Source organism: Lepus europaeus, chromosome 6 (assembly GCF_033115175.1).
Source record: "Lepus europaeus isolate LE1 chromosome 6, mLepTim1.pri, whole genome shotgun sequence".
Classification (NCBI taxonomy): domain Eukaryota; kingdom Metazoa; phylum Chordata; class Mammalia; order Lagomorpha; family Leporidae; genus Lepus; species Lepus europaeus.
Window position 1 is genome coordinate 16,589,073 of NC_084832.1, and position 18,215 is coordinate 16,607,287.

Here is an 18,215-nt window from a genome sequence, read left to right on the forward strand (position 1 = left end):
GCTTTTCTTTGGTGGAATTCTTTATAAAAATTGTTATATTGGTTCTTAGGTTATCTGTATTCTGTGCATATTCTATCTGTTATTGAGAGGAATATATCTAACTGTGGATGTTGATTTGCCTATTTTTCCTTTCAGATCTATTTATTGTATCTCGTGAAGTTCTGTTGAATTAGGAATCTGTGAGAAAGGCTCTGTCATCTCTTCCTTCTTTTCCCCCTCCCCTCCCTCCTTTCCCATTTATTAGATATTCTGTTTATGTCTGAATTGCTGTGCAACAATTTTGCCAGAATTCAGTGGTCTCGGCAAAAATCATTAATTTTTGTTTTTTATCCACTCTAGGCATTTCTTCTGCTGATCTCTTTCATAAAGTGGTGGTTACTCAATATTAGATCAGTGTTTGAGGATTCAAATTATTCCCATACACCTATTGGGAAGTTAGTTCCAGTTGATGGCTATAGTTCCTTGGTCCACTTCAGTACTGCCTTCAATTTCCAATATGTGAAACCAAATTTCTTAATACTGGTGGGTGGGATAAGAACCTCCAAAAGAGGGAGGAGAGAGCTTCCACTTTGACTATGACCTTGTCTAAATATGATCAGAGTCGGTGAACGCAAAAGGCTTCCATAGCCTTGGCAATGTTACAGACAATTAGAGGGAGAGACAGGAAGAAAGGGCTTCAGTCCCCTGGTTCACTCCCCAGATGGCCGCAATGGCTGGAGCTGTGCCAATACGAAGCCAAGAGCTTCTTCCAGGTCTCCCACGCAGGTGCAGGGGCCCAAGGACTTGGGCCATCTTCCACTGCTTTCCCAGGCCATAGTAGAAAGCTGGGTTGAAAGAGGAGCAGCCAGGACTAGAACCAGCACCCATACGGGATGCTGGCGCCGCAGGTGGAGGATTAACCTACTGTGTCGTAGTGCCGGCCCCAGAGTGGGATAATCTTAATAAATATACTGAATGTGTTGAAAAAATAGGATATAGTATTTACAAAATCTATGCAGGGTGATCTATGAAATGAAATATAAAAAAAAGTGTCATGGATGTGTATATAATTTTTTATTTCATAAATGTGAATTTACAAAGTGCAACTATTGTATTGTTGTGGCTTCCCCCCCACACAACCTCCGTCCCTCCCGTGGCCCTCCCCTCTCCCTCTCTCATCCCGCCCTTTATCGAGTTTCATTTTCAATTACCTTCATATACTGAAGATCAACTTAGTATATACTAAGCAAGGATTTCAACAGGCTGCACTCACACAACCGCACAAGGTATAGGGTATTGTTCAATTAGTAGTGTTTTTAAGTTTCATAGTAAAACACATTAAGGACAGAGATCCTACGTGGGGAGCATGTACCCAATGACTCCTGTTGTTGATTTAACAATTGTCACTCTTATTTGTGATGTCAGCAATCACCCGAGACTCTTGCTATGAGCTGTCTAGGCTATGGAAGTCCCTTGAGTTCACCGACTCTGAACTTGTTTAGTCAAGGCTGTATCACAGTGGAGGTTCCTTCCTCCCTTCAGAGAAAGGCGCCTCTCTCCTTGATGGCCTGTTCCTTCTGCTGGGGTATTGTTCACCAGGGTCTTTCATTTAGATTGTTTTTTGCCATTGTGTCATGGCTGTGTATATAATTTTTTACTTTATATGTTTACTACATTAATTCCAAAAAAATTTTAATGCCTCTCTGCTAGGAACTCTTTAAATAACAGTGAATAAATAGCATATGCTGGTATAGCAAATCTTACAGAGGTCTCCAGAAACAGAGCAGATTTTTTTGAGACTTGATTCTCTTAATTAACTATGAGAGATATGGGAAACTTGTGATGATATAACAGAAATAAAACGGGTTTTTAAAAACTGAAGTAGTACAGTTCATGCAATAGTTTATAGGAAGTAGTGGTGGTCAACCAATCCCTGATCTCTCTCTTTTTTATTTACTTTTTTAAACTTTTATTTAATATAAATTTCCAATGTACAGATTATGGATTACAATGGCTTCCCCCTCCCATAACTTCCCTCCCACCCGCAACCCTCCCCTCTCCCGCTCCTTCTCCCCTTCCATTCACCTCAAGATTAATTTTCAATTCTCTTTATATAAGAAGATCAATTTAGTATATATTAAGTAAAGATTTCAACAGTTTGCCCCCACATAGAAACACAAAGTGAAACATACTGTTGGAGTACTAGTTATAGCATTAAATCACAATGTACAGCACATAAAGGACAGAGATCCCACATGAGGAGCAAGTGCACAGTGGCTCCTGTTGTTGACCCAACAAATTGACACTCTAGTTTATGGTGCCAGTAACCACCCTAGGCTCTCGTCATGAGTTACCAAGGCTATGGAAGCCTTCCAAGATTGCCGACTCTGATCATATTTAGACAAGGTCATAAAAGACAGGGTGAGGATAGTAACCCATGATCCTAAGAGTGGCATTAACCAGGTCTGAACAATTATACAGCATTAAGTGGGGAAGAGGACCATCAGTATACACAGGTTGGGAGTAGAGCCATTGGTGGTAGAGTAGAGGTTACGATTACAAAGGAATGAGGCCCAAGTGCGCTAGACAGGGTCTAGAACAAAGGACAGAGTCATTATTAGAGGAGCTAAGAAAGGTGCTGTCTAAGCTACAATTAAGTTTTCTGATTGAGAGGCAAATAGAACCTGACAGAAGGGGCTTGATAATGATCTGGTGGGCTTTAGGCCTTGTAAGTTAAGAGGCCCAGACCTATCTATCTCTTCACATGGGGTACATCCTAAGGGAGGTGTGAACCTCCTAGGGGAAGGCACTCTGTTGACTTTCATTACTTAGCTGGTCTGGGAGGAGAGCTGGCCAGGTAAAGGCAGGTGGCATCTCTAACAAGAAATTTACAGTTCTGCCTGCAATGTTGCTGACCCTACTTGGCCATCCCCTCAGCTGCAGTAGGTTTTTTAATAGTATCCTGTAGATTCCCGACAATATTTTTTAGATTTCTAATTTCCTCCTCTTTTCTTTGGTTTGACTGTATATATTCCTGTGCTCTGTCTTCTAAGTCTGATATTCTCTCTTCTGCTTCACCCATTCTGTTTTTAAGGCTCTCTAATGTGTTTGTCATTTGATCTATTGAATTCTTTATTTCATTATGATTTCTCATCACTGTCACAGTTTCTTGCTCTACTAGTTGTTTCATTTCATTTTGATTCCTCCTTAATATTTCATTTTCACAAGAGAGATTTTCTATCTTGTCCATTAAGGATTTCTGTAGTTCAAGAATTTGTTTTTGGGAACTTCTTAATGTTCTTATCAATTTTTTGAGATCTGCTTCTTGTATTTCTTCTATCTCATCATCTTCATAATCTTGAACTGGGTTGTCTTTTTCATCTGGGGGCGTCATAGTGTCTTCCTTGTTCTTGTTACCTTGTTTTTTGTGTTTGTTGTTTGGCATGTTGGAGGTATTTGGTTTCTTCACTGTGGTGTTTTCTCGTGTTATAGTATGACTCTAGATTAAGTGGACTGTCTGCTTTTGATGGAGCCTTAGAGGCTTGAGATGGGTGTGGCCTGAGAGCTCTCTTTAGTTCCTCAGGGCTAAGGGTGTGCCAAAGGTGACACTCCCAGGTTAGGTGTGGTAAATCTCCCTCCCTCCCTCCCTCCCTCCCTCCCTCCCTTCCTTCCTTCCTTCCCAAAAGGGAAGTAATTCCGCACAGCTGAACAGAATTGGAGGTAGTAGCAGGCGAATGAGATACCCACAGGAGCCAGAGATCAGAAGCTCTTTCCCAAGGACCACACAGGGAATCCATGCTGCCCCCAGTGTGGGCTCAAATTCTCCTGCAGTCTCCCACTGGGTTGCCAAGTTAGATCCTAATCTCCTGTTATTTCGCCCCCTCTCCCAAGAGTCAGGTTTTTCTGCTAGGCTCATGGCCGGTGCAGACCTGAGGTCGCCCTGCTTATGACATATGTCCAAAATGGCGCCTGCTCTTTGTCTTGCTCACCTTTGAGAGGTGAGCGGAGAGAGAGAAAGTCTTGTCCGTATCGGTCACTTTTTTTTTTCTCTCTTCTAGTTAGCCTGGTGAACTTTTCCCCATGGGATTTCAAGCCTCGTTCCCTCTAGTCTCCTCTTTCCACTTTCCCGCTGGTGTCTCGGGCTATTGAGGTTTGGCTCACCTCATGTTCCAGTGCTGGTGTGTTGATTCCACCGCTGGTGTCACGAACTTGGGCTCCCACATTCTCCACGCAGGTCCACTGTGAATCACTAGTTCCTTGAACTTGCAGTATCTCCACTTTTATTAAACTGTCTCTTCCCGGACTATCAGTGTGCTCCCTTACTATTCCACCATCTTGCCGCTCCACCAATCTCTGATCTCTTGATAGTCTATGTAGAGAGAATATAAATGTCCCACAAATAATATTTCATAGTGATTAAAAATTTTGATATTAGTTACTGTTATTTACCATAATTTCATAATATACACACGTATTGGATTTGAAATGAGGTGTTTGACTAAACATTTTCTCTTTTTTTAAAATAACCATTTGAACAGAAACCAAGCTCACGGAAAATGTACTTATCTGGCTATGGTGTGGAGCTAGCGATTAAGAGTACAGAGTATAAAGCATTGGACGATACCCAAGTTAAAGGTAAGTTTTCTAGGGATGGGCATTTGACATTACCTTTGCACATGTGTCTCATGTTGGAGTGGCTGGGTTCAGATCCCAGTTGCACTTCCGGTTTTAGCTTCCTGCTAATGTGTACCTTAGCAGGCAGCAGGGATGGCTCAAGTAATTGTGTCCCTAGTACCCTCCCAGGAGGCCCAGAGTCAGCTCCTGGCTTTAGCCTTGCCCTGGTCCATTCTGTTAGAGGTATTTGGAGAGTGAAGCAGCATATGAGAGTTCTCTTTTTCTATGCATTTCAAATAAATGAAAGTGAATTTTTTGTATTTGAGTAGAATGAAAAGTTGGAGGCTTATATACTTTTGTTTTGAAAAAAAAAATACTGCAAGATAATTGGTACTTGTACTGTGTTTCTCTAAAGTTGTAGATGAGATGGACGTGGTACTACCTAATTTGGAATTTAATTTTAAGCTGAAAGAAATGAACAATGTTATGTGTTCCCAAAACCTCTTTAGAATAGGAAATACTATATTATTTTGATTATACCCAGTAGTTTTCCAGTCATTTGCAGCACCACATAACAAAGGAAAGTATATGGGAGGGTATATGGGAGGTACACGGAGGCAATAGATGAGGCAGCTTCTGGCTAGCAATGATTGGCTTAGGAACTCAGACTGGAGTATGATCAGTATCTGCAAACCTGTGGTTCATTAGCAATAGAAACTTTGTCTGAAATAACTCATTTATAATGAAATTACGGTGATTGTTTTTAATAATGGAAAAAGTCTTGTGAATTATTTAGATGAGGGATATTCAATAGTTTTATGATAGTCAAACTGGTATCTATCTATAGTAGTTCTGGAGGATGGAATTCTGGAGACTAAAGAAATTTTCAGAGCTCATATAGAAGTCTTTTATTACCTGGCTTATTAAATTTATTTTTGCCACTAGAGTGGCAAGATGGCAGAATAGGAAGGGAGCACACTGATAGTCCGGGAAGAGACAGTTTAATAAAAGTGGAGATACTAAAAAAAAAAAAAAGTGGAGATACTGCAAGTTCAAGGAAGAGTAGGGGAAGAAACAGCAGAGGAAACTCTTCTGGAACTAGTGATTCACAGTGGACCTGCGTGGAGAGTGTGGGAGCCCAAGTTCGTGACACCAGCGGTGGAATCAACACACCAGCACTGGAACGCGAGGTGAGCCAAACCTCAATAGCCCGAGACACCAGCGGGAAAGTGGAAAGAGGAGACTAGAGGGAACGAGGCATGAAACTCCGTGGGGAAAAGTTCACCAGGCTAACTAGAAGAGAGAAAAAAAAAAGTGACCGATATGGACAAGACTTTCTCTCTCTCCGCTCACCTCTCAAAGGCGAGCAAGACAAAGAGCAGGCGCCATTTTGGACATATGTCATAAGCAGGGCGACCTCAGGTCTGCACCGGCCCTCAGCCTAGCAGAAAAACCTGACTCTTGGGGGGGTTGTGAAATAACAGGAGATTAGGACCTAGTGAATGTGTAGTGCTAATGAACTGAGACTGAAAAAAGAGACAGTGGGGGAGAGAACTCACAGAATTCACGTGAGTACTCTCCAGAGACGCTACCACTTGGTAACCTTGGCAACCCAGTGGGAGACTGCAGGAGAATTTGAGCCCACACTGGGGGCAGCATGGATTCCCTGTGTGGTCCTTGGGAAAGAGCTTCTGATCTCTGGCTCCTATGGGTATATCATTGCCTGCTAACTACCTCCAGTTCCATTCAGCTGTGCGGAATTACTTCCCTTTTGAATCAAAAAAAGGAAGAAAGAGAGAGATTTACCACGCCTAACCTGGGAGTGTCACCTTTGGCACACCCTTAGCCCTGAGGAACCAAAGAGAGCTTTTAGGCCACACCAATATCAAGTCTCTAAGGCTCCATTGAAAGCAGACAGTCCACTTAATCTAGAGTCATAGTATAATGAGAAAAAACACCACAGCAAAGAAACCAAAGAATATCTAGAACAATGTCAAATGCAGAAACTGAGGTAACAAGAACAAGGAAGACACTACAAATTCAATAGATCAAATGACAAACACATTAGAGAGCCTTAAAAACAGAATGGGTGAAGCAGAAGAGAGATTATCGGATTTAGAAGACAGAGAACAGGAAAGTATACAGTCAAACCAAAGAAAAGAAGAGGAAATTAGAAATCTAAAAATTATTGTTGGGAATCTACAGGATACTATTAAAAACCCAACATTCGGGTTCTAGGAGTTCCTGAAGGCTTGGAGAGGGAGAATGGATTAGAAGGCCTTTTTAGTGAGATAATAGCAGAAAATTTCCCGGATTTGGAGAAGGACAGAGACATCCTAGTACAGGAAGCTCATAGAACCCCTAGTAAACATGACCAAAAGTGATCTTCACCACGACACGTTGTAATTAAACTCACCACAGTGAAGCAGAAAGAAAAGATCCTAAAATATGCAAGAGAGAAACGTCAGATTACTCTCAGAGGATCTCCAATTAGACTCACAGCTGACTTCTCATCAGAAACCCTACAAGCCAGAAGGGAATGGCGAGACATAGCCCAGGTACTAAGAGAGAAAAACTGCCAGCCCAGAATATTATATCCTGCAAAGCTCTCATTTGTGAATGAAGGTGAAAGAAAGACCTTTCACAGCAAACAGAAATTGAAAGAATTTGTCGCCACTTGTCCAGCCCTGCAAAAGATGCTTAAAGATGTGTTACACACAGCAACACAGAAACACGGTCACAAATATGAAAGAAGATAAAGGAACGAAATCTCACAGCAAAAGATCACAGGGATTTCAAAGCATATATTAGAAAATATCTTTGGCAAATGGCAGGGCAACGTTACTACTTATCTGTAGTCACATTGAACGTTAATGGCCTGAACTGTCCAGTTAAAAGACACAGATTGGCTGATTGGGTTAAGGTACAAAACCTGTCTATTTGTTGCTTACAAGAAACACATCTTTCCAACAAAGATGTATACAGACTGAAAGTGAAAGGCTGGAAGAAGTTATTCCGTGCCAACAGAAATGAAAAAAGAGCGGGCGTAGCCATCTTAATATCGGACAACATAAACTTTAACATAAAAATTGTTAAGAGAGACAAAGAGGGGCACTATATAATGATTAAGGGATCTATTCAACAGGAAGATATAACGATTATCAATGTATATGCATCTAATTACAGGGCACCAGTTTATTTAAAAGACTTGTTAAGGGACTTAAAAGAAGACTTAGACCCCAATACAATAGTACTGGGGGACTTCAGTACTCCACTCTCAGAAATAGACAGATGAACAGGACAGAAGATCAATAAGGAGACAGTAGATTTAAATGACACTATAGCCCAAATGGATCTAACAGATATCTATAGAACTTTTTATCCTACACATAAAGCATTTACATTCTTCTCAGCAGTACATGGAACCTTCTCTAGGATTGACCACATAATAGGCCATAAAGCAAGTCTCAGCAAATTCAAAAGAAATAGAATCATACCATTCAGCTTCTCAGACCACAAAGGAATGAAGTTGGAAATTAGCAACTCAGGAATCCCTAGAGAGTATGCAAACACATGGAGATTGAACAACACACTCCTGAATGAACACTGGGTCATAGAAGAAATTAAAAGAGAAATCAAAACTTTTCTGGAAGTAAATGAGGATAACAGCACAACATACCAAAACCTATGGGATACAGCAAAAGCAGTGTTAAGAGGAAAGTTCATATCAATAGGTGCCTACGTCAAGAAATTGGAAAGGCACCAAACAGATGAGCTTTCAAGTCATCTCAATGATCTAGAAAATCAGCAGCAAACCAGAACCAAAGCTAGTAGGAGAAGAGAAATAATTACAATCAGAGAAGAAATCAACAGGATTGAATAAAAAACATTACAAAAAATCAGCCAAACGAGGAGCTGGTTTTTTGAAAAACTAACAAAATTGACACCCCATTGGCCCAACTAACTAAAAAAGGAAAAGACCCAAATCAATACAATCAGAGATGAAAAAGGAAACATAACAACAGACACCACAGAAATAAAAGAATCATCAGAAATTACTACAAGGGCTTGTATGCCAACAAACAGGGAAATCTATCAGAAATGCATAGATTCCTAGACACATGCAACCTACCTCAATTGAAACCGGAAGACATAGAAAACCTAAACAGACCCATAACTGAGACAGAAATTGAAACAGTAATAAAGGCCCTCCCAACAAAGAAAAGCCCAGGGCCAGATGGATTCACTGCTGAGTTCTACCAGACATTTCAAGAAGAACTAACTCCAATTCTTCTTAAACTATTCAAAACAATTGAAAAAGAGGGAATCCTCCCAAATTCTTTCTATGAAGCCAGCATCACCTTAATTCCTAAGCCGGAAAAAGATGCAGCATTGAAAGAGAATTACAGACCAATATCCCTGATGAACATAGATGCAAAAATCTTCAGTAAAATTCTGGCCAATAGATATGCAACAACACATCAGAAAGAGCATCCACCCAGACCCAGTGGGATTTATCCCTGGTATGCAGGGATGGTTCAACGTTCGCAAAACAATCAACGTGATACACCACATTAACAGACTGCAGAAGAAAAACCATATGATTCAATAGACGCAGAGAAAGCATTTGATAAAATACAACACCCTTTCATGATGAAAACTCTAAGCAAACTGGGTATGGAAGGAACATTCCTCAATACAATCAAAGCAGTTTATGAAAAACCGACGGCCAACATTCTATTGAATGGGGAAAAGTTGGAAGCATTCCCACTGAGATCTGGTACCAGACAGGGATGCCCACTCTCACCACTGCTATTCAATATAGTTCTGGAAGTTTTAGCCAGAGCTATTAGGCAAGAAAAAGAAATTAAAGGGATACAAATTGGGAAGGAAGAACTCAAACTATCCCTCTTTGCAGATGATATGATTCTTTATTTAGGGGACCTAAAGAACTCTACTAAGAGACTACTGGAACTCATCGAAGAGTTTGGCAAAGTAGCAGGATATAAAATCAATGCACAAAAATCAACAGCCTTTGTATACACAGGCAATGCCACGGCTGAGGAAGAACTTCTAAAATCAATCCCATTCACAATAGCTACAAAAACAATCAAATACCTTGGAATAAACTTAACCAAGGACGTTAAAGATCTCTACGATGAAAACTACAAAACCTTACAGAAAGAAATAGAAGAGGATACCAAAAAATGGAGAAATCTTCCATGCTCATGGATTGGAAGAATCAATATCATCAAAATGTCTATTCTCCCAAAAGCAATTTCTACATTCAATACAATACCAAGATACCGAAGACATTCTTCTCAGATCTGGAAAAAATGATGCTGAAATTCATATGGAGACATAGGAGACCTCGAATAGCCAAAGCAATCTTGTACAACAAAAACAAAGCCGGAGGCATCACAATACCAGATTTCAGGACATACTACAGGGCAGCTATAATCAAAACAGCATGGTACTGGTACAGAAACAGATGGACAGACCAATGGAACAGAATAGAAACACCAGAAATCAACCCAAACATCTACAGCCAACTTATATTTCATCAAAGACTCAAAACTGATCCCTGGAATAAGGACAGTCTATTCAATAAATGGTGCTGGGAAAATTGGATTTCCATGTGCAGAAGCTTGAAGCAAGACCCCTACCTTTCACCTTACACAAAAATTCACTCAACATGGATTAAAGACTTAAACCTACGACCTGAAACCATCAAATTATTAGAGAGCATTGGAGAAACCCTGCAAGATATAGGTACAGGCAAAGACTTCTTGGAAAAGACCCCAGGAGCACAGGCAGTCAAAGCCAAAATTAACATTTGGGATTGCAGTAAATTGAGAACTTTTGTACTGCAAAAGAAACAGTCAGGAAAGTGAAGGGGCAACCGACAGAATGGGAAAAAATATTTGCAAACTATGCAACAGATAAAGGGTTGATCACCAGAGTCTACAAAGTAATCAAGAAAATCCACAACAACAAAACAAACAACCCACTTAAGAGATGGGCCAAGGACCTCAATAGACATTTTTCGCAAGAGGAAATCCAAATGGCCAACAGACACATGAAAAAATGTTCAAGATCACTAGCCATCAGAGAAATGCAAATCAAAACCACAATGAGGTTTCACCTCACCCCGGTGAGAATGGCTCACATTCAGAAATCTACCAACAATAGATGCTATAGAGGATGTGGGGAAAAAGGGACACTAACCTACTGTTGGTGGGAATGCAGACTGGTTAAGCCACTATGGAAGTCAGTCTGGAGATTCCTCAGAAACCTGAATATAACTCTACCATACAACCCAGCCATCCCACTCCTTGGAATTTACCCAAAGGATAGTAAATTGGCAAATAAAAAGCCATCTGCACATTAATGTTTATTGCAGCTCAATTCACAATAGCTAAGACCTGGAACCAACCCAAATGCCCATCAATAGTAGACTGGATAAAGAAATTATGGAACATGTACTCTATAGAATGCTATACAGCAGTAATGAACAATGAAACCCAGTCTTTTGCAACAAGATGGAGCAATCTGGAAAACATCATGCTGAGTGAATTAAGCCAGTCCCAAAGGGACAAATATAATATGTTCTCCGATTGGCGACAACTAACCAAGCACCAAAGGGGAAACCTGTTGAAATGAAATGGACACTATGAGAAACAGTGACTTGATCAGCTCTTGTGCTGACTGATGGTGTACGATGTAATATTTTATCCATTTTAGTATTTTTTCTCTGTTTCGTTCTAGTACTAGTGGTTGAACTCTGTAATTAACACACAATTATTCTTAGGTGTTTAAATTTTAACTGAAAAGTGATCCCGGTTAAATTAAAGAGTGGAAAAAGAGAGGGAGGAGATGTACAATTTGGGACATGCTCAGTTGGACTCGGCCTAAATGGTGGATTTAGATTCGTACCAGGGGATTCCAATACAATCCCAACAAGCTGGCATGTACGAATGCCATCTCACCGATCCAAGTGATCAATTTCAGTTCACAATTGATCACACTGATAGGTCTAAGAGTCAAAGGGTTCACACAAACAAGACTAGTGTCTGCTAACACTAACTGATAGAATCATAAAGGGAGAGCACAATGCATCATTGGAAGCGGGATACCCAGCAGAGTCATAGAATGGCCGATGGCCTAAATAGCATTCTGGCCTCAGAATCAGCCCTTAAGTTATTCAGATCTGGCTGAAGAGCCCATGAGAGTATTTTAGGAATGGAAAGCCAAGACACTCTGGAAAAAAAAAAAAAAGAAGACCTAAATGAAAGATCTCTGCGAGTGAGATCCCAGTGGAAAGAACGGGGCCATAAAAAAAGGAGGTACCTTTCTCTGAAGGGAGGAGAGAACTTCCACTTTGACTATGACCCTGTCGGAATAAGATCGAAGTTGGCGAACTCAAAAGGCTTCCATAGCCTTGGCAACACATGACTAGAGCCTAGGGAGATTACTGACATCATAAATAAGAATGTCAAATTGTTAAGTCAACAACAGGAGTCACTGTGTACTTACTCCTCATATGGGATCTCTGTCCTTAATGAGTTGTCCAATGTGAATTAATGCTATAACTAGTACTGAAACAGTATTTTACAATTTGTGTTTGTTTGGGTGCAAACTGATGAAATCTTTACTTAATATATACTAAATCGATCTTCTGTATATAAAAATAATTGAAAATGAAATTGATGTGAATGGAATAGGGCAATGAGCGGGAAAGGGGAAGGTTGTGTGTGGGAGGGAAATTATGGGGTGGGGAAGCCATTATAATCCATAAACTGTACTTTGAAAATTTATATTTACTAAATAAAAAATAAAAAGAATGCTCCTTGTCCAAACAGAAAAAAAAAAATCTTCATGTGAATGGAATGGCAGAGGGAGCAGGAGATGGGAGGTGTGCAAGTGGGAGGGAAATTATGGGGAGGGCCATTGTAATCCATAAACTCTACTTTGGAAATTTATATTTACTAAAAAAAAATTATTCATGCCTGATTCTTGATATGGACTTTTTTTAAGGTTTATTAATTTTATTTATTTATTCATTTTTGACAGGCAGAGTTAGACAGTGACAGAGAGAGAGACAGAGAGAAAGGTCTTCATTTTTCTGTCGGTTCACCCCACCAAGTGGCCACTATGGCCAGCTTGTTGCGGCCGGTGCATTGCACCAATCTGAAGCCAGGAGCCAGGCGCTTTTTCCTGGTCTCCCATGCAGGTGCAGGGCCCAATGTCTTGGGCCATCCTCCACTGCACTCCCGGGCCACTGCAGAGAGCTGGACAGGAAGAGAAGCAAGCGGGACAGAACCGGCACCCCAATAGGGACTAGATCTGGAGTCCCAGCACCGCAGGCAGAGGATTAGCCTAGTGAGCCATGGTGCCAGCCAAGGTTTATTAATTTTAAGAGAGTTCAAGAGAGAGAGGGAGAGACAGCGATCTTCCATCTTCTGGTTCGCTCCCCAAATGGCTACAATGGCCAGTGCTAGGCCATACGGAAGTCAGGAGCCAGGCACTCAACCTGGTCTCTTACAGGGTGGCAGGGGCCCAAGCGCTTGAGCCATCTGCTGCTGCTTTTCTCAGACCATTAGCAGGGATTTGAATCAGAAGTGGAGCATCTCGGACATTAACTGGCACTCATGTGGAATGCTGGCATTGCAGGTGGGGGCTAAGCCACATTGCTGGCCCTGATGAAGAATTTTTATTTCATTCTTTCATATACACTGAGTGTGATTTGTACTCAGCTTAATTTTCTATTCAGTATGTGGTCATCGAGGATGTGTCTTAATCATAGACTTAATTCTGACTGCTTCTAATGAATGTACTGCAAGGAAAGAGGAGTTTAAATACATTTTGTTATGATTTGATTGTTTTTAGACCTTATTTATACTCCTGTGGAACGATGGTCTTCCTGCTTTTTATTTGTTGATTGTTATGGCTAGTTATGCGTTAAGTGTGTGGTTGTACAGTGGATTGAAATTATGTTATAACAAAAATTAAAAGGAGGGAGGAAAATGTGGTTATCTTCTTGGAATTGAATTTATGAAATATATGAACTTTGTTCTCTTTATATTAATAGAAAATTTAAGTGATATGACCAGGTAATAAACTATAAAAATATTATGACTGATAACATTTTCACCAGGGAATCACAATATCCAAAAAGTTTTTTCTATCTTATTAAACAATTGTGATGAAGGTCCTATGTAATAATACAGGAAAGACACTGAAAATATAGGAGAAATAATATCCAGATTTCACATATTTCTGTGTATCTTATATATGTAGCTCTACAGTGCTCTATAATTTAGCATCTTAAAACATGATAATAACATAAGGCATTTCACAGCTCTCCTTGGGCTTAGAGATTTCTTTATAAAGTAAGGTTATATTTATATTTATACACACACATACATACGTAGACACCTATATATATTATCTATGTTTTGTACAAAATTTTGTTACCAACCTTTGGTATATATATGGAATGTATTTTTGCATTCCAGATGCTGGTCCCTTTGCTCCTCTTTCAGTTTAGTTCTCTTTGTTTCTCTCTGTGTATGTGTGTCAGACTTGTAACTGGCCCTTTGCCTGTTCTTCTGTCTTCAGTTGTCTTCATTCTCACCACCCTCCAAAATAGACTTGCCAGTGCTTTCAAAATGAACTTCATATAATGAAAATCTGACTTTGTAATTCCATTGATGAAAATCTTTTAATGGCTTAATATAACCTCCCCCATAATTCAGGTACTGTACTAGAGTAAACAGATTTTCACAATTTACTTTTCTCTACCTTAACATTCTTCCTCTCTCTGCAACACTAATATTCAAAACAATTTTCTGTTCCTTGGACACCCCTCTGCTTGGGCTACATATAAAGCCTTGATGATCTCTAATAGTATCACTCTTAGCATATGCTTTCCTTCTGCCCGTAGCCTGCCTCCCTTCACCAGCCTTGCATTTGTTTTATACTAAGTCATACTTATCTTTTATCATGTGTATCGATCAGTTCCTTTGAGATGGCTGCCTATTTTCCTATCTCTGTCAGAGATTGGATTTTCATTTTCTGTGTTGCTGGCAACAGGGTTGGGGGGATCTTCAAAAAATTTATGGAAAATCAGTATTATGAAAAAACTGGGAAGAAGGGCAAGATGGTGGTATAGCAGTGGGACATTCTGAGTTGCGCAAGGAAAAATAGATAGTTAATGAATAGAGGGGATACAAGCAGGCAATGGAATTGCGAGAAGTTCTCACAGAGTAGCCCAGGAGTCCACCAGAGACTGCTCAGGTCCACACTCCGGGGAGCAGAGAGGAGGGAGAGATGGCAAAGGTATAGCAAAGGAGCAGTGCAGGGACTGAGCAAGGAGACAGGTTCTGCGCCCCCCACACCCTCACATTGAACCAAGTGAGAGGTTACTAGCCCATGGAGGTGCAGACAGTGGCGGGTGGAAAAACTCTGCAAACAGCGCTTGAGGCTCTAAGCAGGAAGGAAGTGAAATTGTAGGGGAATGGGCGGAGAGGTTGGACACATCAGGATCCCAACTGGACATACAGCCAGCAGGGAAAGGCCATTTTGGTTGTTTACATTTTCCAGTGTAAGCAGAGTGCTGCCTCATTCGCCTCCTGCTCACACACCCATAGATTGAGAGAGCCACCTTACAACACGCCCCACCCAGGAACAAGGATCACAAGATTTCAGAGTTATTGTCTCCCCACTATGCAAGTTATACAACAAGGAGTAATCCTAAACAGTAAAAACCCAAGATTGTTTCATGAACCAGGGAGCAGGGGGCCCAGCCACAGTAGGCAGAGCTTAGCACACCAAAGCCCTGGTAACCACCTTCATCACGATCCAGAAGTAAATGAAGCTCCAGGAGGCAGAGCTGTGTGCTTCCACTTGCAACACACGGGCACATAGCTGCTCATAGCAGAGGGATATCAATTTAAAAATAAAACCAACCAGAAATGCCAAAGAACAAAGGAAAAACGCTGAATAAGAATAAAGAAGAATTTATGAACTCGGCAATGGAGCAGTCCAAATCTTCAATAATGGAGGCTGAAAAAAAAGAAATTGAGGATATGCCAGAAAAAGAATTCAGAAAATTAATAATCAGATTACTTAAAAGCAATCAGAAACAAATTCAAGCTCTAAATGAAAAGTGCTCCCTAGAAATTGAGATTTTTAAGAGAAGCCAGAATTAAATATTGGAAATGAAGGATTTAATAGACCAAATGAAAAATGCAGTGAAATCTCTTAGCAAGAGCATAGGTGAAACAGAAGAAAGAATATCAGAACTAGAAGACAAACTTCTGGTAATAATGTAGTCAGACCAAATACAAGGAGAAGAAATTAGAAAATTAAAAATCACAGTTGGAAATTTACAAGATTCTATCAAATGATCCAACATACAAATCCTAGGCACTTCAGAAGGTGTGGAAAGAGAAAACAGATTAGAAGTCCTTCTTAATGAAGTTATAACAGAGAACTTCTATCATCTGGAGAAAGAAAGAATTCCAAGTACAAGAAATACACAGAACTCTCAATAAAGATGACCAGAAAAGAACTTCACTATGAGACATTGTGGCAAAACTCAGCTCAGTGAAACACAAAGAACAGATCTTAAAATGTGCACAAGAGAAATGCCAAATAACATTCAGAGAAAACTCAATTAGACTCACCTCGGATTTCTCATCACAAACTTCATAGGTCAGGAGACAATGGCAAGACATATTCCAAGTCCTGAGAGGAAAAAACTGCCAATCCAGAATACTATACCCTGCAAAACTCTAATTTATGAATGAAGGTGAAATAAGGATCTTCCACGACAAATAGAAATTGAAAAAATTTGTAACTTTTCGCCCAGCCCTACAACAGATGCTCAAGGATGTGCTGCACACAGAAACACAGAAACAGGAACATCACTACAAAAGAAGATCAGTGTAGAAAATGACCCAGCAAAAGTAAAAATGAAATCCAAAATACATAAATAAGTCTATTTAAGGATACATGGCAGGGAAAAGACAATATTTAACAATAGTCACACTGAATCTAAATGGTCTCAACTCATCAGTTAAAAGACACAGACTGGCTGAATGGATTAAAAAAGGAAACCTATCTATCTGTTGCATTCAAGAAACACCTTAGCAACAAAGATCCATACAGACTGAAAGTGAAAGGATGGAAAAAGATAACTAACAGAAACCAAAAAAAGCTGGCGTGGCCATCCTAATATCAACAAATAGACTTTAATACAAAAACTAGTTAGAGACAAGGACACTAAATAATGATTAAAGGATCAATTCAACAGGAAGATGTGAATTATATTATTATGTATGCCTAGTTACAGGGCACCTGGCTATTTAAAAGATTTATTAAGGAATTTAGATACAATAGAAACAGGGGACTCTGATACCCCACATTCAGCAGTGGACAGATCAACCAGACAGAAAATCAACAAGGAAACAACAGAGTTATTTGACACTATAGACCAAATTGACTTAGCAGATATCTACAGAGCCTTTACCCTACTTTCATAGAGTACACATTTTTTTCCCCAGCCATGGAACTTTCTCTAGTATTGACCATATGCTAGGCTATAAAGTGAGTCTCAGCAAATTTAAAAAAAAATCAAAATCATACCATGCATCTTTTCAGACCACAATAAAATGAAGCTGAAAATCACTCAAGAATCTATACATCATATGCAAACACATGGAGAATGAACAACATGTTTCTGAATAAAGAGTGGGTCATAGAAGAAATCAAAAGAGAAATCAAAAAATTTTAGGAAATAAACGAAGACGGTGGGGCCAGTGCTGTGGAGCAGAGGCTAAAGATGCTGCCTTCAGTGCCAGTATCCCATTTGGGCGCTGGTTCGAGTCCTGGCTGCTCCACTTCTGATCCAGCTCTCTGCTATGGCCTGGGAAAGCAGTAGAAGATGGCCCAAGTCCTTGGGACCCTGCACCCACCTGGGAGACCTTGAAAGCTCTTTTAATTCCACATGAATATTGAAGTACTCTTGTCCCTTTGTGGCTTCTTTTTTTTTTTTTAAAGTTTTATTTTATTTATTTGAAAGGCAAAGTGACAATGAGAGAAGGAGTAAACGATCTTCCCTCCACTCGTTCACTCCCCAAACAGTCAAAACAGCCAAGACTAGGCCCAGCTGAAGCCAGGAAGCTGGATCCCATGTTGGTCTCCCATGAGAGTGACTGGGTCCCAAGTACTTGGGCCATCATCCACTGCTTTTCCAGGTGTATTAGCAGGGAGCTCCATCAGAAGCAGAGCAGCCACGACTTGAACTGGTACTCCCTTATGGGATGCCAGCATTGCACGTGGGAACTGAATCTGTTGCACCAGAATCAAAGCCTCTCTATGTGCCTTCTTTCAAAAACGTTCTATATGATGTATTAGAATTGTATATTATTTTCCGCCAAGTATGGCCAATATCATTTCTATCTGTCTTCTTGTATATATTGCCTGTATATATTGTCAGGCATCATAGCTTGCACTCAACAGATGTTTGTCTAATGAATGAATGGACAGGAGAAAAAGGATTAATCAAAGCACCAGTGTTTTTACTTGTAGTCTTAGAGATACAGAGCTCTAGAAGA

The 18,215-nt window shown here is 40.2% G+C and overlaps 1 protein-coding gene across 4 annotated transcripts in view; it reads left to right on the top strand.

The window, feature by feature from the left end:
* Nucleotides 1-18,215, top strand: part of UGGT2 (UDP-glucose glycoprotein glucosyltransferase 2) — a 263,834-nt gene that overhangs the window by 55,192 nt on the left and 190,427 nt on the right. For all 4 annotated transcript variants that reach the window (XM_062194020.1, XM_062194019.1, XM_062194017.1 and 1 more), the window contains exon 6: nt 4,518-4,614. In XM_062194020.1, the coding sequence (XP_062050004.1) occupies nt 4,518-4,614 (97 nt within the window). The remainder of the gene's footprint in view (nt 1-4,517; nt 4,615-18,215) is intronic.